Source organism: Pseudophryne corroboree, chromosome 6, assembly GCF_028390025.1.
Source record: "Pseudophryne corroboree isolate aPseCor3 chromosome 6, aPseCor3.hap2, whole genome shotgun sequence".
In the NCBI taxonomy this organism is placed as follows: Eukaryota; Metazoa; Chordata; class Amphibia; order Anura; family Myobatrachidae; genus Pseudophryne; species Pseudophryne corroboree.
The window spans coordinates 376,347,959-376,370,757 of record NC_086449.1 but is presented as its reverse complement, the minus strand read 5'-3'; the positions used below and the strand labels follow the sequence as shown (position 1 = coordinate 376,370,757).

Here is a 22,799-nt window from a genome sequence, read left to right as displayed (position 1 = left end):
GACAATTTTGTCATTTTATTTACCTTTTAGAGGATAGGTTGCGTTTGGAATTAACATACACATTTTTATTGTATTCTTAAAGTGCCACATCAATGTATAATTTTAGCACCCCCCACAAAAGCTCTTTTGGTGAAGAACATTCTCTATTTTTCTGCTGTTCATGATCAACAAGGCATACAGGTTTTAAATCTACACCAGCATATCACTTAATGAACCAGTTAATTTGACAACACAGATTTAGGGGGATATCCTATTAGCAGTGGTACTTTACTGCTACTAATAGCTGCGCCAGAGGCTATCCAATTAGCCCCATGGCGGTGCCTCATTCCCCGCTACCCACACTAATCGGGGATTATGCTTCACATGTCTCGCATAATTCCAGATAGAAGAGCTGCGATAACACATGGGTTCGGGAACTTATCCCTAGTCCCATGTGTTTTTGTGTGATCATGGCATCCATTTCAGGCAATTAAAAACGGCCTCTAATTAGATACAGCAATAATGACCATCGGTCATAAATCGCGATATCTGGGTTTTTTTGCGTCCGAAAAATGCATCGGAGGCAATTGGATACCCCCCTTAATCAGGTATACCAATATACTATAAGCACACTGTGAGTGCAATACTCAAACTATTGTCTTTTCATTAGTTAAAAATATGTATTACTTACATGACATAGACGCAAGTTCTCGAGGCATATAGCCATCTGTACCCATTTGATGCCATGTTCCTGTGGCAAAATGATATCGCCAAAGCTCTCTGAAGAGAGGGTAGTCTTCATTTTCTGGTCCACCTGATTCATCATAGTCTGGGTTGTACCCACCAAACACATATAAGTTAATATTATCTGCCACACACCGGTGTCCACTTCTTGCTGGGGGCGTTCGACGACCTAAAAAATCAAAAGCAGAAAGAAAGAAAAAAAAAAGACCGCCACTAAGGTAAAATTTGTGCACAAAATAAAATATAAAAAAAAGTTTTGCTGTGCCACTAATGAAAGCAAGGGACAGCTTAAGGAACAGATGAAACAAAATTCTTAGGAAAGTTAACATAAAACATGTTCTTGTATACTGATGTAACATCTTATGATCAATACAAAAACTACACCATGTAAAATGGTTACATTAAAAAGAATTTTAAGGCAAGTTGGAAAACTACATTTGCATGGGAAATCGCATACTCTCTCTGATAAGCAATGCACACTTAATAGATTCCACAATTATTGACCCCTAATCCCAAACAATCAACATTCTTCAGAACCATGCCTCCATCAAATTACCAACTACTTATTAAAATGAAATTATGCAACATGGATTTGTAAAGCAGGGTCACATGTACTACAGTAATCTGATAAGGAAACAGGAAGATTGTGTGGCACCACGAATGTAAACCTATTTCATACTCAATGATATGTATATTGTAGGGAGCAAAAAGCTTAAGCATCGTCTGTGAAATGTGTCCGACGGTAACTGCATTATATTAAAGATGTCCATTCCTTACAATATTGTTGTACATTATAAAATATATATGACTCCACTGATGCTTCTGATGATTGAGAGGAAAAATGCAAACAAGAATACCCAGCACTAAAACACCTACCACAAATTTTAAAAAAGCAGGAAAAATACGAAAAAAAAAAAAAAAAAAACACAACCAGGAAGCAAACAAAAGCCAAGCAAATATGTCTGAAAACAAGTTCAAGGTGTGGTATACTGTTAACTAGAGTCTGAAAACTGTATACAAAGTAATGCAGCATACAGGAGCCAGCAGGATTTAGTAATAAAAGAAATACACTGAGAATTTGTTTATATATATATATATATATATATATATATATATATATATATATATATATATATATATATATATATATATTTATTATATATGATATTATATTAGAGATAATATATATATCTTTTCTTTAACCGAACGGCACTCCAGAACCAGCAGCAAAAATAAATAAAAGACAAATCGTCACAGCATGTGTGACCATTTGTCTTTATTTTTGCTGCTGGTTCAGGAGTACCATCCTGTTATGCACACTATATACCCATGAAAAGAGGAAAGGCACCCGGACACGTTGAATTATGTTGAGCTGGTAATAGTTATATTTACATTATTTACATGCACCTAAGGCACGTGTGCTCCCAGATAAAGGGTTTGGTATCACAGGGGCGTGGCCTCACAGAATACGCCATCAGGTAATGATTGGTTGTAGGAGTGCATCCTGGTTTATTGCCAATGTTTCACTCTGATGAAAAGGCTGATTGCACTCGCTTTCCCCCCCCAGATCCGCCTATGCACACACACACACACACACACACACACACACACAAACACATATACAAATACCACTGATTCATCACAAAATCTTCTGCACCATAAGAACCAGGAATTTGAAATTTGGACAGTAGCTTGCTTTTGTGACGTAGGCAACCACCCAATTATTCAAAATTCCACCCACAAAGGGGTTAAAAGCAGAGAGATAATTCCCCCCTCACAGAGGAGAGTTAAGACTGTTAATTCTACCGTATTCAATATAAAAATAAGATTTTAAACCTACCGGTAAAATTTTTTCTCGTAGTCCGTAGAGGATGCTGGGACTCCGTAAGGACCATGGGGATAGAAGGGCTCCGCAGGAGACATGGGCACTTTAAGAAAGACTTTGGATCTGGGTGTGCACTGGCTCCTCCCTCTATGCCCCTCCTCCAGACCTCAGTTAGAGAAACTGTGCCCAGAGGAGACGGACAGTACGAGAAACAGATTTTTGTTAACCTAAGGGCAAGATTCATACCAGCCACACCAATCACACCGTATAACTTGTGATATACTAACCAGTTAACAGTATGAAAACAACATAGCATCAGTCCAAGACCGATGAAAACTAAAACATAACCCTTATGTAAGCAAAACTATATACAAGTCTTGCAGAAGAAGTCCGCACTTGGGACGGGCGCCCAGCATCCTCTACGAACTATGAGAAAAAGATTTACCGGTAGGTTTAAAATCTTATTTTCTCTAACGTCCTAGAGGATGCTGAGACTCCGTAAGGACCATGGGGATTATACCAAAGCTCCCAAACGGGCGGGAGAGTGCGGATGACTCTGCAGCACCGACTGAGCAAACACAAGGTCCTCATCAGCCAGGGTATCAAACTTGTAGAATTTAGCAAATGTGTTTGAACCCGATCAAGTCGCAGCTCGGCAAAGTTGTAATGCCGAGACGCCTCGGGCAGCCGCCCAAGAAGAGCCCACCTTCCTAGTGGAATGGGCCTTAACCGATTTTGGTAACGGCAATCCTGCCGTAGAATGCGCCTGCTGAATCGTGTTACAGATCCAGCGAGCAATAGTCTGCTTTAAAGCAGGGCCGCCGACCTTGTTGGATGCATACAGGACAAACAGTGCTTCTGTTTTTCTGATCCTAGCCGTTCTGGCCACGTAAATTTTCAAAGCCCTGACTACATCAAGGGACTCTGAATCCTCCAAGTCACGTGTAGCCACAGGCACGACAATAGGTTGGTTCATATGAAAGGATGAGACCACCTTAGGTAGGAATTGAGGAAGGGTCCGCAATTCCGCTCTATCCATATGGAAAACCAGATAGGGGCTTTTATGTGATAAAGCTGCTAATTCCTAAACTCGCCTAGCCGAAGCCAAGGCTAACAACATGACCACCTTCCAAGTGAGATATTTCAACTCCACTGTTCTAAGAGGTTCAAACCAATGCGACTTAAGGAAACTTAACACCACGTTAAGGTCCCAAGGCGCCACCGGAGGTACAAAAGGAGGCTGAATATGCAGTACTCCCTTCACAAAAGTCTGTACTTCAGGTAGAAAGGCCAATTCCTTTTGAAAGAAAATGGATAAGGCCGAAATCTGAACTTTAAATGGAGCCTAATTTTAGGCCCAAATTCACTCCAGTTTTTAGGAAGTGAAGAAAACGGCTTAGATGGAATTCTTCCGTAGGAGCATTCCTGGCCTCACACCAAGAACATATTTTCACCATATTCGGTGATAATGTTTAGATGTCACGTCCTTCCTAGCCATTATTAGCGTAGGAATGACCTCATCCGGAATACCTTTTTCCGCTAGGATCCGGCGTTCAACCGCCATGCCGTCAAACGGAGCCGCGGTAAGTCTTGGAACAGACAGGTACCCTATTGCAACAGGTCCTGTCTTAGAGGAAGAGGCCACGGATCTTCTGTGAGCATTTCCTGCACATCCGGATACCAGGCCCTTCGTGGCCAATCCGGAACAATGATTATTGTTCTCACTCCTCTTTTTCTTATTATTCTCAACACCTTGGGTATGAGAGGAAGAGGAGGGAATACATAGACCGACTGGAACACCCACGGTGTCACTAGGGCGTCCACAGCTACCGCCTGAGGATCTCTTGACCTGGCGGAATACCTTTGTAGCTTTTTGTTGAGACGGGACGCCATCATGTCTATTTGGGGCAGTCCCCACCGACTTGCAATCTGTGCGAAGACTTCCTGATGAAGTCCCCACTCTCCCGGATGCAGGTCGTGTCTGCTGAGGAAGTCTGCTTCCCAGTTGTCCACTCCCGGAATGAACACTGCTGACAGTGCGCTTACATGATTCTCCTCCCAGCGAAGAATTCTGGTGGCTTCCGCCATCGCCACTCAGCTCCTTGTGCCGCCCTGGCGGTTTACATGAGCTACTGCGGTGACGTTGTCTGACTGGATCAGAACTGGTCGGTCGCAAAGTAAGGTCTCCGCTTGACGTAGGGCGTTGTATATGGCCCTTAGTTCCAGGATGTTGATGTGAAGACAAGTCTCTTGACTTGACCAAAGGCCTTGAAAATTTCTTCCCTGTGTGACTGCTCCCCAACCTCGGAGGCTCGCGTCCCTGGTCACCAGGATCCGATCCTGAATGCCGAACCTGCGGCCCTCTAGAAGGTGAGCACTCTGCAGCCACCACAGGAGAGATACCCTGATCCCTGGGGGACAGGGTGATCCGCTGATGCATTTGCAGATGTGACCCGGACCATTTGTCCAATAGGTCCCATTGGAAAGTACTTGCATGGAACCTGCCGAAGGGAATGGCTTCGTATGTCGCCACCATTTTTCCCAGGACTTGAGTGCAATGATGCACTGACACTTGTTTTGGCTTCAACAGGTTCTTGACTAGAGTCATGAGTTCCTGAGCTTTTTCTATCGGAAGAAAAACCCTTTTCTGGTCTGTATCCAGAATCATGCCCAAGAAGGTCAGACGAGTCGTAGGAACCAACTGTGACTTCGGGATATTGAGAATCCAGCCGTGTTTCTGTAACACCTTCAGTGAAAGTGACACGCTGTTCAACAACTGCTCTTTTGATCTCGCCCTTATTAGGAGATCGTCCAAGTATGGGATAATTGTGACTCCTTGCTTGCGTAGGAGCACCATCATTTCCGCCAATTACCCTGAAATTGGTAATGACAATACTGTACCGTAATTCTCAGGTACGCCTGATGGGGTGGATAAATGGGAACATGAAGGTATGCAGCCTTTATGTCTAGATACACCATAAAATCCCCCCCTTCCAGGCTGGCGATGATCGCTCTGAGTGATACCACCTTGAATTTGAACCTTTTCAAGTATAGGTTTAGAGATTTTAATTTTAAAATAGGTCTGACCGAACCGTCCGGTTTCGGGACTACAGCCAAGGTTGAGTAATATCCCCTTCCTTGTTGAAGGAGGGGAACCTCGAGCACCACCTGTTGGATATCCTGTTGGATATACAATGTGTGAATTGTATTTAATATTATCTCCCTTTTTGGGGGAGAAGCCGGTAGGTCCGATAAGGAAAAACCGTCGAGGAGGCACCTTTCGAATTCCAGCTTGGAATTTTATTGCCCCGGGAACCACCTGTGAGTGAACTCAGATGTGGCTGAAGAGTTGAAGACGTGCTCCCACTGGGACGGACTCCCTTAGCGGAGCTCCAGCGTCATGCGGTGGATTTAGTAGAGGCCGGGGAGGACTTCTGTTCCTGGGAACTAGCTGTGCCCTGCGCCCTTACCTCTGGTAAGAAAGGACGCTCCTCGTAATTTCTTGTTTTTCTGCGACCGAAAGGACTGCATTTGATAATGTCGTGTTTTCTTAGGCTGTGAGGGAATATAAGGCAAAAGATCAGATTTACCAGCTATAGCTGTGGAGACCAGGTCAGAGAGTCCTTCTCCACCCAATTCCTCACCCTTGTAAGGTAAAACCTCCATATGCCTCTTTTAGTCGGCATCACCCGTCCATTGCATGTTCCACATGACACGTCTAGCAGAAATCGACTTAGCGTTGACTCTAGAACCCAGTAGACCAATGCCTTTTTGAGCAAGTCTTATATATAAGACAGCATCTTTTATATATATCCTAGGGTCAATAACATGGTATCCTTATCTAGGGTTTCAATCTCCGCTGATAAGGTATCTGTCCACACTGCTACAGCGCTATAAACCCCTGTTGACACAATCGCCGGTCTGAGTAGTGTACCAGAATGTGTGTAAATGGACTTCAAAGTACTTTTCTGCATGCTATCTGCAGGATCCCTGAGGGTAGCTGTATCTTGGTATGTCAGCGCTACCTTTTGGGTAAACGTGTCAACGCCTTGTCCACCTTAGAGGAGGATTCCCATCGTATCCTGGCCCTAGCAGGGAAAGGATACGCCATGAGAATTCTTTTGGGAAACTGCAGTTTGTCTGGAGATTCACGCTCTTTTTCACACAATTCATTTGGTTCATGAGAGGGGGGAAACGTTATCTCAGCTTTCTTCCCCTTAAACATGTGTACCCTCGTGTCAGGGACAGATAGGTCATCAGTGAAATGCAAAACATCTTTTATTACAATAATCATATATTGAATACTCTTTTGGCTGTAACTTTGCATCATCGTAGTCGACACTGGAGTCAGACTCTGTGTCGGTAGCAGTGTCTATTATTTTGGATAGTGGGCGTTTTGAGACTCTGAAGGTCCCTGCGACATAGGGACAAACATGGGTAGATTCCCTGTCCGTTCTCTAATCTTTTGTGCAATAAATTTACCTCCGCACTTAATTCCACATATCCAGTCAGGTGTCGGCGTTGTCGACGGAGACACCACACACACACATTTGCTCCATCTCCTCCTTAGAAGAGCCTTTTACCTCAGACATGTCGACACACACGTACCGACACACCACACACTCAGGGAATCCTCTTATCTGAAGACAGTTCCCCCACAAGGCCCTTTGGAGAGACAGAGTATGCCAGCACACACCCAGCGCTAATACCCCAGGAAAAACACACAATGTGTTTACCCAGTAGCGCTGTAATTCTATCATTTGCTGCCAATTACGTGCCCCGCCCTCTTCTCTGAAACCCCCTTTCACCGTGGATAAGCAGGGGAGAATCCGGGGAGCTTCCTCTCAGCTGTGCTGTGGAGAAAATGGCGCTGGTGAGTGCTGAGGGAGAAGCCCCGCCCCCTCGGCGGCAGGCTTCTGTCCCGCTTAAATATAATAAAAACTGGCGGGGGCCCTTTATATATACAGTGCCTAGCTGTATATATATATCTCTTTTGCCAGGAATGAGGTTTATATTGCTGCCCAGGGCGACCCCCCCCCCCTGCGCCCTGCACCCTTACAGTGACTGCCGTGTGTGAGAGCAATGGCGCACAGCTGCACTGCTGTTCGTTACCTCAGTGAAGATCATGAAGTCTTCTGCCGCCTCTGAAGTCTTCTTTTCTTCTCATATTCAACCGGCTTCTATCTTCCGGCTCTGTGAGGACGACGGCGGCGCGGCTCCGGGACGAACTCCAGGGTGAGACCTGTGTTTTGACTCCCTCTGGAGCTAATGGTGTCCAGTAGCCTAAGAAGCAGAGCCTTGAAACTCACAGAAGTAGGTCTGCTTCTCTCCCCTCAGTCCCTCGATGCAGGGAGTCTGTTGCCAGCAGGCTCCCTGAAAATAAAAAACCTAACAAATATACTTTCTGTCAGGAAGCTCAGGAGAGCTCCCTGAAGTGCACCCATCTCCTCTGGGCACAGTATCAAACTGAGGTCTGGAGGAGGGGCATAGAGGGAGGAGCCAGAGCACACACAGATCCAAAGTCTTTCTTAAAGTGCCCATGTCTCCTGCGGAGCCCGTCTATCCCCATGGTCCTTACGGAGTCCCAGCATCCTCTAGGACGTTAGAGAAAATAAGATTTTACTCACCGGTAAATCTATTTCTCGTAGTCCGTAGTGGATGCTGGGTACTCCGTAAGGACCATGGGGAATAGACGGGCTCCGCAGGAGACTGGAAAAAGATTAGGTACTACATCTGGTGTGCACTGGCTCCTCCCTCTATGCTCCTCCTCCAGACCTCAGTTAGGGAAACTGTGCCCGGAAGAGCTGACATTACAAGGAAAGGATTTGGAATCCCGGGTAAGACTCATACCAGCCACACCAATCACACCGTACAACTCGTGATAACTATACCCAGTTAACAGTATGAACAACAACTGAGCCTCATTAAACTGATGGCTCAGAACAAAAAACCCTATAGTTAAGCAATAACTATATACAAGTATTGCAGAATTCCGCACTTGGGACGGGCTCCCAGCATCCACTACGGACTACGAGAAATAGATTTACCGGTGAGTAAAATCTTATTTTCTCTGACGTCCTAGTGGATGCTGGGTACTCCGTAAGGACCATGGGGATTATACCAAAGCTCCCAAACGGGCGGGAGAGTGCAGATGACTCTGCAGCACCGAATGAGCAAACTCACGGTCCTCCTCAGCCAGGGTATCAAACTTGTAGAATTTTGCAAACGTGTTTGATCCCGACCAGGTAGCAGCTTGGCAAAGTTGTAAAGCCGAGACCCCTCGGGCAGCCGCCCAAGAAGAGCCCACCTTCCTCGTGGAATGGGCTTTGACTGATTTAGGATGCGGCAGTCCAGCCGCAGAATGTGCAAGTTGAATCGTGCTACAGATCCAGCGAGCAATAGTCTGCTTAGAAGCAGGAGCACCCAGCTTGTTAGGTGCATGCAGGATAAACAGCGAGTCAGTTTTTCTGACTCTAGTCGTCCTGGAAACATAGATTTTCAGGGCCCGGACTACATCCAGCAACTTGGAAGCCTCCAAGTCCCGAGTAGCCGCAGGCACCACAATAGGTTGGTTCAAATGAAACGCTGATACCACCTTAGGGAGAAATTGGGGACGAGTCCTCAATTCTGCCCTGTCCATATGGAAGATCAGATAGGGGCTTTTACATGACAAAGCCGCCAATTCTGACACACGCCTAGCCGAAGCCAAGGCCAAAAGCATGACCACTTTCCACGTGAGATATTTCAACTCCACGGTTTTAAGTGGCTCAAACCAATGTGATTTTAGGAAATCCAACACAACGTTGAGATCCCAAGGTGCCACTGGAGGCACAAAAGTGGGCTGAATATGCAGCACTCCCTTAACAAACGTCTGAACTTCAGGCAGTGAAGCCAGTTCTATTTGAAAGAAAATCGACAGGGCCGGAATCTGGACTTTAATGGATCCCAATTTTAGGCCCATAGTCACTCCTGACTGTAGGAAGTGCAGAAATCGACCCAGCTGAAACTCTTCTGTTGGGGCCTTCATAGCCTCACACCAAGCAACATATTTTCGCCATATGCGGTGATAATGTTTTGCTGTCACATCCTTCCTAGCTTTTATCAGCGTAGGAATGACTTCAACCGGAATGCCCTTTTCCATCAGGATCCGGCGTTCAACCGCCACGCCGTCAAACGCAGCCGCGGTAAGTCTTGGAACAGACAGGGCCCCTGCTGTAGCAGGTCCTGTCGGAGCGGCACAGGCCAAGGGTCCTCTGAGATCATTTCTTGTAGTTACGGGTACCAAGTCCTTCTTGGCCAATCCGGAACTATGAGTATAGTGCTTACTCCTCTCTTTCTTATTATCCTCAGTACCTTTGGTATGAGAGGAAGAGGAGGGAACACATAAACCGACTGGTACACCCACGGTGTCACTAGAGCGTCCACAGCTATCGCCTGAGGGTCCCTTGACCTGGCGCAATATCTTTTTAGCTTTTTGTTTAGGCGGGACGCCATCATGTCCACCTGTGGCCTTTCCCAACGATTTACAATCAGCTGGAAGACTTCTGGATGAAGTCCCCACTCTCCCGGGGTGGAGGTCGTGCCTGCTGAGGAAGTCTGCTTCCCAGTTGTCCACTCCCGGAATGAACACTGCCGACAGTGCTATCACGTGATTTTCCGCCCATCGGAGAATCCTTGTGGCTTCTGCCATCGCCCTCCTGCTTCTTGTGCCGCCCTGTCGGTTTACATGGGCGACCGCCGTGATGTTGTCTGACTGAATCAGCACCGGCTGGTTTTGAAGCAGGGGTTTTGCCTGACTTAGGGCATTGTAAATGGCCCTTAGTTCCAGAATATTTATGTGTAGGGAAGCCTCCTGACTCGACCATTGTCTTTGGAAGTTTCTTCCCTGCGTGACTGCCCCCCATCCTCGGAGGCTTGCATCCGTGGTCACCAGGACCCAGTCCTGAATGCCGAATCTGCGGCCCTCGAGAAGATGAGCACTCTGCAGCCAGACACCCTGGCCCTCGGGGACAGGGTGATCAGCCGATGCATCTGAAGATGCGATCCGGACCACTTGTCTAACACATCCCACTGAAAGATCCTTGCATGGAACCTGCCGAAGGGAATCGCTTCGTAAGAAGCTACCATCTTTCCCAGGACTCGCGTGCAGTGATGCACCGACACCTGTTTTGGTTTCAGGAGGTCTCTGACCAGAGATGACAACTCCTTGGCCTTCTTCTCCGGGAGAAACACCTCCTTCTGTTCTGTGTCCAGAATCATACCCAGGAACAGCAGACGCGTCGTAGGAACCAGCTGCGACTTTGGATATTCAGAATCCAGCCGTGCTGTTGTAGCACTTCCTGAGATAGTGCTACTCCGACCAACAACTGCTCCATGGACCTCGCCTTTATAAGGAGATCGTCCAAGTACAGGATAATTATAACACCCTTCTTTCAAAGGAGTATCATCATTTCGGCCATTACTTTGGTAAATACCCTCGGTGCCGTGGACAGACCAAACGGCAACGTCTGGAATTGGTAATGGCAGTCCTGTACCACAAAACGGAGGTACACCTGGTGAGGTGGGTAAATGGGGACATGTAGGTAAGCATCCTTGATGTCCAGTGATACCATGTAATCCCCCTCTTCCAGGCTTGCAATAACCGCCCTGAGCGATTCCATTTTGAATCTGAACTTCCTTATATAAGGGTTCAAGGATTTCAAATTTAGAATGGGTCTCACCGAACCGTCTGGTTTCGGTACCACAAACATTGTGGAATAGTAACCCCATCCCTGTTGAAGGAGGGGAACTTTGATTATCACCTGCTGGAGGTACAGCTTGTGAATTGCTGCCAGTACTACCTCCCTGTCCTGGGGAGTAGCTGGCAAGGCTGATTTGAGGTAACGGCGAGGGGGAGACATCTCGAACTCCAGCTTGTATCCCTGAGATATCACTTGTAGAACCCAGAGATCCACCTGTGAGCAAACCCACTGGTCGCTGAAGTTCCGGAGACGGGCCCCCACCGCACCTGGCTCCACCTGTGGAGCCCCAGCGTCATGCGGTGGACTTAGTGGAAGCAGGGGAGGATTTTTGTTCTTGGCAACTGGCTGTATGGTGCAGCTTTTTCCCTCTACCCCTGCCTCTGGGCAGAAAGGACGCGCCTCTAACCCGCTTGCCTTTCTGAGGCCGAAAGGACTGTACTTGATAATACGGTGCTTTCTTAGGCTGTGAGGGAACCTGAGGTAAAAAAGTCGACTTCCCAGCTGTTGCTGTGGATACGAGGTCCGAAAGACCGTCCCCAAACAATTCCTCACCCTTATAAGGCAAAATTTCCATGTGCCTTTTAGAATCAGCATCACCTGTCCACTGCCGAGTCCATAATACTCTCCGGGCAGAAATGGACATTGCATTAATTCTAGATGCCAGCCGGCAAATGTCCCTCTGTGCATCTCTCATATATAAGACTACGTCTTTAATATGCTCTATGGTTAGCAATATAGTGTCCCTGTCAAGGGAATCAATGTTATCAGACAGGGAATCAGACCACGCTGCTGCAGCACTACACATCCATGCTGAAGCAATAGCAGGTCTCAGTATAGTACTTGAGTGTGTATACACAGACTTCAGGATAGCCTCCTGCTTTCTATCTGCAGGCTCCTTTAAGGCGGCCGTATCCCAAGAAGGCAGTGCCACCTTTTTTGATAAGCGTGTGAGCGCCTTGTCCACCTTAGGGGATGTCTCCCAGCGTAACCTATCCGTTGGCGGGAAAGGGTACGCCATTAGTAACCGCTTAGAAATTACTAGTTTCTTATCTGGGGAACCCCACGCTTCTTCACACAATTCATTTAACTCATCAGATGGGGGAAAAGTCACTGGCTGCTTTTTCTCCCCAAACATAATACCCTTTTTTGTGGTAACCGGGTTAATGTCAGAAATGTGCAACACATTTTTCATTGCCGTAATCATGCATCGGATGGCCCTAGTGGATTGTACATTTGTCTCATCCTCGTCGACACTGGAGTCAGACTCCGTGTTGACATCGGTGTCTGCCATCTGAGGTAGCGGGCGTTTTTGTGCCCCTGACAGCCTCTGAGATGCCTGGGCAGGCGCGGGCTGAGATGCCGGCTGTCCCAAAGCTGCGTCATCGAACCTTTTATGCAAGGAGTTGACACTGCCGGTTAATACCTTCCACATATCCATCCACTCGGGTGTCGGCCCCGCAGGGGGCGACATCACACTTATCGGCACCTGCTCCGCCTCCACGTAAGCGTCCTCATCAAACATGTCGACACAGCCGTACCGACACACCGCACACACAGGGAATGCTCTGAGGACAGGACCCCACAAAGTCCTTTGGGGAGACAGAGAGAGAGTATGCCAGCACACACCAGAGCGCTATATAACAGAGGGATATACACTATACACAAAGTGAATTTTCCCCCTATAGCTGCTTATATCACAATTTTGCGCCTAAATTTATGTGCCCCCCCTCTCTTTTACCCTTTCTGTAGTGTATACTGCAGGGGAGAGCCTGGGGAGCGTCCTTCCAGCGGAGCTGTGAAGAGAAAATGGCGCTGGCTGTGCTGAGGAAGATAGCCCCGCCCCTTCAGCGGCGGACTTCTCACGCTTTTTATAACATTAATGGCGGGGGTTTCTGCACATATACAGTGTTATACACTGTATTATGTGCTTTTTTGTGCCAAAAGGTATACTAATTGCAGCCCAGGGCGCCCCCAGCGCCCTGCACCCACCAGTGACCGGAGCGTGTGGTGTGCTGTGGGAGCAATGGCGCACAGCTGCAGTGCTGTGCGCTACCTTATTGAAGACCGGAGTCTTCAGCCGCCGATTTTCTCCGGTTTCTTCCGTCTTCTGGCTCTGCAAGGGGGACGGCGGCGCGGCTCTGGGAACGGACGATCGAGGTCGGGCCCTATGTTCGATCCCTCTGGAGCTAATGGTGTCCAGTAGCCTAGAAGCACAAGCTAGCTGCAAGCAGGTAGGTTTGCTTCTCTCCCCTAAGTCCCACGTAGCAGTGAGTCTGTTGCCAGCAGATCTCACTGAAAATAAAAAAAACCTAACAAATACTTTTCTTTATAGTGAACTCAGGAGAGCCCACTAAGTGCATCCAGCTCAGGCCGGGCACAGATTCTAACTGAGGTCTGGAGGAGGGGCATAGAGGGAGGAGCCAGTGCACACCAGATGTAGTACCTAATCTTTTCCAGTCTCTTGCGGAGCCCGTCTATTCCCCATGGTCCTTACAGAGTACCCAGCATCCACTAGGACGTCAGAGAAATACTGTTACTTACACACAAGGCTATTAACCATACTACACCAACATACATCTCATTATCTCCCAACCCGGCTCCTTCGCTCTTCACAAGTTCTACGTCTCTCATCCACACTCATTACTTGCTCCCATGCACGATTACAGGACTTTCTTTGGGCTGCATCCACTCTGTGGAATGCCCTACCACGCACAATAAAACACTCCTCTAGTCTTCACACCTTCAAGCGTTCCTTGAAAACTCACCTATTCAGACAAGCTTATTAAAATTCCAGAACCGCTCACATTACCTTCATAGCTTTCCTATCCAATTATATCCCCACAGTACAGTCCACACATTTTCTTTCTTCACTCTCCTTTCCTCCTGACCCTGGTTCATCACTGCTGTGATGTGATATCATGCAACCCACCAAGAACGTTTACTATCTGGTGGACAACTATGCAATAGATAGCACCTATCCTTGTGTATCAATGCCTATTTCCCTATAGATTGAAGCTTGTGATAGATTGTAAGCCCTCCTACCTCTATGACTGTTTTTACCCAGTTTTGTTTTCCAAGTGTGTCCAGTTGTAAAGCGCAATGGAACTTGCTGCGTTATATAAGAAACTGTTAATAAATAATAAGACAGCCCACCTAGCCGGGGCTATAAAGAATGCATGGTGCCGATGATACCAAGTCGTGGTTTGGGGTGGTTGGACACAATGCTATGTTCCTGGACTTCCTTACAGCGGCAGTTGCAGAACACTCCATTACTCAAATAGGGGAGCCATCAACTGCCACCCCTAAACACTGTCAAACATCGCTGGGTGTGGCTCCCCCATTTGAATAATGGACTGCTTTAAAGCTGCCACTGGCAAGGAAGTGCAGCCTTATGGTTCAGGAGATGAGGAGTCAGTGGTATTCGCTAGCTATATATATATTATATATATATATTATATATATATATATATATATATATATATATATATATATATATATATATATATATATATATATATATATATATATATATTCCAGGAAATGAACCCGCACTCGGACGCTGATAAATCAAATAGATGGAGGGTGCCCTCAGCAAATGTGTAGATGCAAAGGAGAAAAAAGGCTGCGGCACTCCAATTGCAGAGAAATAATGTATTGATTAAAAGGTCATGACAGTAGTGGTACTAGCAGCGACGTTTCGGTACTCACAGGTACCGTTTTCAAGCTACATACTACTGAAATGAAAAAAGCAGAATAAACGTTTATTCTGCTTTATTCATTTCTCCTTTGTGTATATATATATATATATATATATATATATATATATATATATATATATATATATATATATATATATATATATCCAAAATGTTACCGGCACTCCAAATAAAAGTGAAGATATTCCTTTGCTGCGGTGCCCTCCAGGTCAGCAATAGACAATATAAAACATATGGAGATTGGTGGCACTCACGCAGACTTGATAAATGCAGGAAGAAGTTTCTTTATTTGCCTACATGTTTCGGGGAAAAGCACCCCGTCCTCAGGGCTAGACAACAATAAAAACATACAAATCCAACACTTAAATACACCACAGAAAGAGACATTAGTGCACTGATTGTACTCACCTGTCCTCACGGCGCTGCCGCTCGTCCGCACCTGCTGCACGCTTCCGTGTCGCTGGGCAATGACGTCACGGTGCGCCGCGGGGCAGGGAGATCGTCATGGAAACCAAACAAAAAAACAGTACATAGTTGCCGGCTCCCATAGAGCCTGTGAAAAGAAAACGAAATAAGAAATACCATTTAAAACAACACATTTAAAATACATACATATCGTCACTAGAAGGGGAAAAAACCAGCAATCCCTAGCCTATCTCATACACATTTCTATAGTGATATACCAAGGTTCTAATATTAAATGCAAAGAGAAAACTTTCTCTCTCATAGTAAATATGAAACAACTATCAATGATTCACCTCCCTTAAAAGCAACATAAATCATTTAAAGGTATAGGCGCCTAAAGAAAACACTGCAATCCCAGGTTTTCATTCAGGCCACCTGGAGATAATGTTCCTAATTTAAATATCTGACATTATAATCCGTAAAGCGGACAAAGGTGGGTCTATAGTCGTACAGGACACTGAGGCCTATATTGCTGAATGTGAACGGCAGTTAAGGGATTCCTCTATATATGCCCGCCTTAACAAAGACCCTACTAAGGACTATAAGAAAGAGTTGGACGTATACCTTAATGAGTCCAGGGGGTTGGGTATTATATCCCCAGATGTGTGTACTGCCCTTTCGGTAGACTTCCCGGTAGTACCGCTCTTTTATACCCTGCCTAAAGTGCACAAAACCCTGGGAGAATCCTCCAGGTCGACCTATTGTGTCGGCTAGGGGTTCGCTTTATCAGCCTATTGCGGTCTACCTGGATGCCTATCTTAATCCTTGTGTTCAAGCATTGCCTTCCTTCCTTAAGGATACATCGTCCCTCTTGCTGCAATTGCAGCAATTGGGTACGGTCCCTAATAATACCTTGTTATGTAGTGCTGATGTCACCAGCCTCTACACCTGCATTCCACATGTGGCAGGTGTGGAGGCTGTAAAGGCACTTATTGAGCATAATGTGATGTACCAGGGGCCTGAAGTGTCTTTTTTTCTACACTTGTTGGATTTGGTTCTGAGGAGGAACTATTTTGTTTTCAATGGGGAATTTTATTTACAGCTGTCTGGCTGTGCGATGGGGTCTGCAGTGGCCCCGTCGTACGCCAATGCATTTATGTACCAGCTTGAAAAGAACATGTTCTATCTTGACCCCTCTGTTAGCCCCCATGTAATTTACTACAGGCGCTATATCGACGACCTGTTGGTCTGTTGGGATGGTCCCAGAGATGAGTTGATAGATCTATGGGACCAACATAATGCATTAGAACATGTAGTAAAATTTACGTATGTAATTGATGGTAAGCAGGTTAACTATTTGGATGTCTCCATTACCCTTAATTCTGGTCAACTTAATACTTCTTTATTTGTCAAAAGTACCGACAGAAATACGTTTTTGAACTACCAAAGTTTCCATCCACTTGCACTTAAGAAAGGGCTGCCTTACTCGCAATTTTTGCGGGTGCGGCGTATTACATCAGACCCACAGGAGACAATTATGGCCCTGGATGAAATGCTATTGAGATTTGCGCAAAGGGGATACCCTATTAGGGAACTAGAAAGATCAAAGGAAGCAGTCCTCCGTATCCCTAGACAGCAATTATTAAACTCTAGCTCTAACCAGAAAGCTACAGTTGATAGGTTACCTTGGGTGAGTAGATTTACCACAAGTTCAAAACGGACAGTAAGTAAGGCCAAACAACTGTGGCCTATTATACAAACTGAAACAGCTCTTAGTAGTCTGTCCAACACTAGACTATTACCTAGCCACACTAGGGGTAATAACATAGGAGACCATGTAGTTCGGCTCGATGTCACTAATTTAGCTAAACATGACCAAGCCCATTTCCTTAGACCTAAGATGGGGTGCTATAGGTGCCTTGGGTGTGCTACGTGCAATACTTTGCAAACTGGCACTACCTTTAACCATCCACAAACAGGGCATAAGATACCCATTAGACATCAGCTTACCTGCACTACTACCCACGTAGTTTACTTGCTCACATGCCCATGTGGTCTTGCCTATGTGGGCAAGACCATAAGACAATTTAGAGAAAGGATGGCACTCCATCGGAGTGCCATCAAAAAAGCTTTCGAGAAGGGCACAAGCGATCAGCCATTTGCACGACACTGCTTGTCAGCCAAACATGGGGTGGCTAGCATTCGTGCTATCCTGATTGACCATACCCCGATGTCGTTAAGGGGTGGCAACAGGGACAGATTGCTCCTACAGAAAGAATCCCGTTGGATATTTAAATTAGGAACATTATCTCCAGGTGGCCTGAATGAAAACCTGGGATTGCAGTGTTTTCTTTAGGCGCCTATACCTTTAAATGATTTATGTTGCTTTTAAGGGAGGTGAATCATTGATAGTTGTTTCATATTTACTATGAGAGAGAAAGTTTTCTCTTTGCATTTAATATTAGAACCTTGGTATATCACTATAGAAATGTGTATGAGATAGGCTAGGGATTGCTGGTTTTTTCCCCTTCTAGTGACGATATGTATGTATTTTAAATGTGTTGTTTTAAATGGTATTTCTTATTTCGTTTTCTTTTCACAGGCTCTATGGGAGCCGGCAACTATGTACTGTTTTTTTTGTTTGGTTTCCATGACGATCTCCCTGCCCCGCGGCGCACCGTGACGTCATTGCCCAGCGACACGGAAGCGTGCAGCAGGTGCGGACGAGCGGCAGCGCCGTGAGGACAGGTGAGTACAATCAGTGCACTAATGTCTCTTTCTGTGGTGTATTTAAGTGTTGGATTTGTATGTTTTTATTGTTGTCTAGCCCTGAGGACGGGGTGCTTTTCCCCGAAACATGTAGGCAAATAAAGAAACTTCTTCCTGCATTTATCAAGTCTGCGTGAGTGCCACCAATCTCCATATGTTATATATATATATATATATATATATATATATATATATTTTTTTTTTTTTTTTTTTTTATTATTATTTTTTTCCCGATATAACTACTTAACCAAACTATTTCCAGTCAGGAGAGGATAGTGTCTCAATTATCAGAGATTAAACTTTCACTTGAACTAAACATTGCTGAACATCTCAGAGAGCAAGAGGAGGAAAGAAGAGACAGATATTTTGACTCTTGACTTAAATGCAGTATAAAGTATTAACTCTGCAGGGTGCCCAAACTTTTGCAGACGACATTTTTTGTTTTCTGTCCTTTTGAAAGTGTAAATGATGGAAATAAAATCAAACTTTTTTTGACATGTTATAAGAATGTCTAATCTGTAATTTGATGCCTTTTGGATAATTTTCCATCTTTCCTTGTCTTCTTTTTGCACATTAAAATGAATTTTTGCCTGGGGTGCCCAAACTTTCAAACCCCACTGTACATCCATATATTAGTAAATTGGACGTCTGTCCACCCCCCTTCCCTCTGTATTACTAACGCTGTCCCACGCAGTGAACCTCTACAGCTAGTCTGTCACATCGCTGCAGTGTAAGCCATTGGTGCACATCCCCAGCTCTCACGGCACATGACACAATCACACACACACACACACACACACACACACACACACACACACACACACACACAGTTGCAATGAGACTACTGCAACCTTGGCTAGACAAGATTATTTTTCAGGAAAAAAAAGATGAACTCAGTATTTCATGGACTGATCATTCGGGATGCCAAATGTCACTATACAGTCACTGGCATCCCGGGCGCCAGAATGCCGGCAGTGGGGAGAGCGCATCGAGGCCCCTGCGGGCATGGAGGCTTCGCTCGCCACAAGTTCTAGTCTCCCTCTATGGGTGTCGTGGACACCCACAGAGGGAGAGTCACCTACCTCGGCGGTATTCCGGCGGTGGGATAGTACCCGTCAGGATTGAGTCATAGGTATTGCGACTGCCGGGATACAGACAGGCGGTATTTTAACCACATACCACCATTTTCTTTTCCCCTTTATTAAAAGTTCTCTACAATTAGTTTATGCTATAGACCTCAGAAGAGAAAGATAAGAAATCTGAAGAGCTGTGCATATAATATTAGGCTGCTTTTCTGTTTGATACATACAGTATATGGTGAGATCAATGCCACCTTCTGGAGTTACTTTTGCCTTGTTGTATCTGGTGTTCAAGTCACATCAAACTGCATCATCTATTTCTATAGACTGATTTGGTAAACCATGAACAAAGCTTCCATTTCATGGATCACAACCTTTTTTTAGCCCTCATCACTCACTTTTGTGGCACCCTTATTATAGTGCTTAAAGATTTATTTACTTTTCGTTAAACATCTGTAGTCCAAGTTAATTTAACAGTCAAACACTTAAAATGCTCTGCTAGTTTCTTTATATAAGCAACTGTAAACAAGGCCTGAGAAAGGTTGGAGTGTGCCCCAAACAGAAATCTAAATTGCAGTGTAGAAATACAGCAGTCAGTATTAACCAGACACAGAAACAAAATAACCCACCCAAATCTAACTCTCTCTGCACATGTTACATCTGCCCCACCCGCAGTGCAGCATGGTTTTGCCCAATTGCTAACTTTTTTGGTTTGCTAGCAACTCTGAATAAGTCCCTTTATGCAGTATTTCTTCAGTTGTTTCTATGTAAGCATATTATATTCTGTGGTATGTTATAAGTGAATACAGGGGGCTCACCCCACAGGGTTACTCAGAAGCAGTGTGCAAGTCATTACAGTGTTTAGTTAGGGATGAAATACGAAATGGTAAAAACGGAGAAGAAGCAAATACACTGATAACCCTACAGTATGTACCCTGTGATCACTGACAGCTATTTTTGTCTCCAAGTAAAAAAAATTTGAGGGATCTTTCTTTGTAGTAGGCTGACCATATTATCCCTTTTACCTGGGACAATCATGAATTACACAGGTTCTGTGGCTGGCTGACTACAAGCCTGCATTTCACCTGGTTTTAAGCAGCCACAGAACCTGTGTAATTCATGAGTGTCCCAGGTTAAAGGGATAATATGGTCAGCCTATTTGTAGAAATATATGACCTACACAAATCCACTGTCATTTACAGATTATGGGGCATATTCAATAACTGTCGGAAGCTGCCTTCTTGTTGGAAAGACAGTTGCATCCAGACAGAAATAAGTCGGAAGGTGTTCCGACCTATTCAATAGGGGCTGATTTTTTCCAACAAGTCGGGAATTCCCGACTGGTCGGAAAACACGTGGATCGGCGGAATAGACGCCGATCCACGTGCTTCTGTCGGATATGGGGCCAAATCAGACAGGTTTTGGCCCCCTTTCCGACAAACGGATTGAGGTTAGGAGAGGAGCGGTGATGCGGGCGGCTGGGGAGCAGAGATCGGCGGCCGGCGGGGGGAGCTGGCTGTGGGGAGGAGCTGCAGGGAGAGAGGTGCCTGGCTGTCCCCGGCCAGGCACCTCTCTCCCTGCAGCGCCTCCCCCCGCCACTGCAGACATGTTCCCTTGCTGCCAGCCCCTCCCGCCAGCCGCCGATCTCTGCTCCTCCCGACGCACCTCTCTTTCTGCAGCGCCTCACGCCGCCGCTCCACACGTCCCCCGCAGCTTGCCCCTCCCGCTCACGGCCGCCGATCTCTGCTACCTTAGCCGCTGCTGTCAGCGCATCCACAGCCGCTGACAGCAGTGGCCTGACAGGACCCTGTGTACGGCCAAATCCGACAGTCGGATTTGGCCGTCCATTGAAAAAGGGGTTGTCGGATCTATTCAGACAACTGCATGTCGGAATGGATCCGACTCTTATTGAATATACCCCTATGTCTGAGACACAAATATCGGGAACAACATGGTCCTATCAGCGCCTCTATATAAGGAAGATATGGTGAAGTATTGTGATTAGACTACATAAAGAAACTCTGCCAGACACAATTGGAACTGAGCAACCTTGGTCCATATTATGCTTTTCTGTGCAATACTACCGTAAATCACCTCCTGCATCGATTACATAGACTTCCAGAGCAGGCTCATACTTTGAAGTAATTACTCTTTGATATAGCATTACTCTTTGATATAGCAATGCGGTTTAATAATTTTTTTGGGGTGTTTGGGGGGGGGGGGGGGTTTAGATTTGTGAGATCACACCTGATAATTTTGTATCATGTTTCTACAGGATGTAGTTGCTTTACCAGTGGTCAGGATCCCGGCGGTCAGGCTACAGACGCCGGGACCCTGAACGCTTACATAGCCAGGCAACCGAAATGCCGGCAAATCGCCAGCATTCTGGCGCCCGGGATCCCGTGGTCGGAATGCTGACCGCCAGCATTACAACCCCAAGCAGTTTCTACTGTTCATACCGGGAAAAGTCATGCATTAGACTGGAAATGTAGGTCCCTATCACTAAGACCTTGTAACAAATTATTCCTAATTGGCCTAGTATAACACTCAGAAGAATAGAGGTTGAGCCAGTGGGTATTCTCACACACATGATATGCAATCACTTCACTGTGTGCATAAAGTGTGTCGGGGATAGATTTTGTTTTATTATTTTTTATTTCTGCTATTATTTTTTAGTTTAGGTTATTTTTCTATAGTTAAAGGAGTCTTACGGGGGAAGAAATGGCTTACACATGCAAGTTGTAAAATTATTTGTCATCAAATGTACGTATAGATATAATTTACATAACACATTTTATAAACCTATAAACAGTATCCGTTACTAGTTTGGCAACGTGGATGCTAAATAAAAAGAATAAAAGGAATTTGTAAACAGTGGTTTAGAAGGTGATGGCTTATTCGTGTGGATGGCAGATGACTGCACACAAATATAGTCACGGACTGCTATATAGCGCAGAAAATTCAGTTGCGCTTTAAAAATGGAAACAATAGTGATAAAACATAACTGGGTAATAAAAGTCAGAGGTAGGAAGGCCCTGCTCGTAAGCTTACAATCTAAAGGGAACTAGGCAGTGACACACAAGGATAGGTGTTATAGATTGCATAATGGTCCACCAGATTGCAAAGGTTCTTAGTGGGGCTTTATGATATGGTCACACAGCAATGTTCATCTGGGGTCAGAAGGATGGGAAAGTGAAGAGAGAAAATATGTGTGGACTATGATTAATGTTTTTTTGGCATCCAAAGTAAAGTAATCAGAGCAACTCAACTGCTGCTCCGATTGAAGGCAGCAAGAATAGTAACTTTTCAGTCTTCGCCCATATCCACTTGCCCCTTCATGAGGCAGTGAGCAGAAATGTCGGTGTGGGCGGTGATCACGCCCAAGCGCCAGAACAATTGTATTACTGCCATCTGGTGCCATCTAGTGGCCAGCTCCTAAACATTATTAAGTTGCCCCCAAGATCGCACTTTATGGGGCTTATGTATCAAGCTTTTTTTTTTTCCATAAAATGAAGTTTCTGCATAATTTTATGTTTGAAGG

General features: G+C 45.5%; 1 protein-coding gene across 3 annotated transcripts in view; it reads right to left on the bottom strand.

Annotated features, from left to right (window-relative positions):
* KLHDC10 (kelch domain containing 10) overlaps positions 1–22,799 on the bottom strand; it is a 196,889-nt gene that overhangs the window by 50,420 nt on the left and 123,670 nt on the right. For all 3 annotated transcript variants that reach the window (XM_063926738.1, XM_063926739.1, XM_063926740.1), the window contains one exon: positions 671–892. In XM_063926738.1, coding sequence (XP_063782808.1) covers positions 671–892 — 222 coding nt within the window. The remainder of the gene's footprint in view (positions 1–670; positions 893–22,799) is intronic.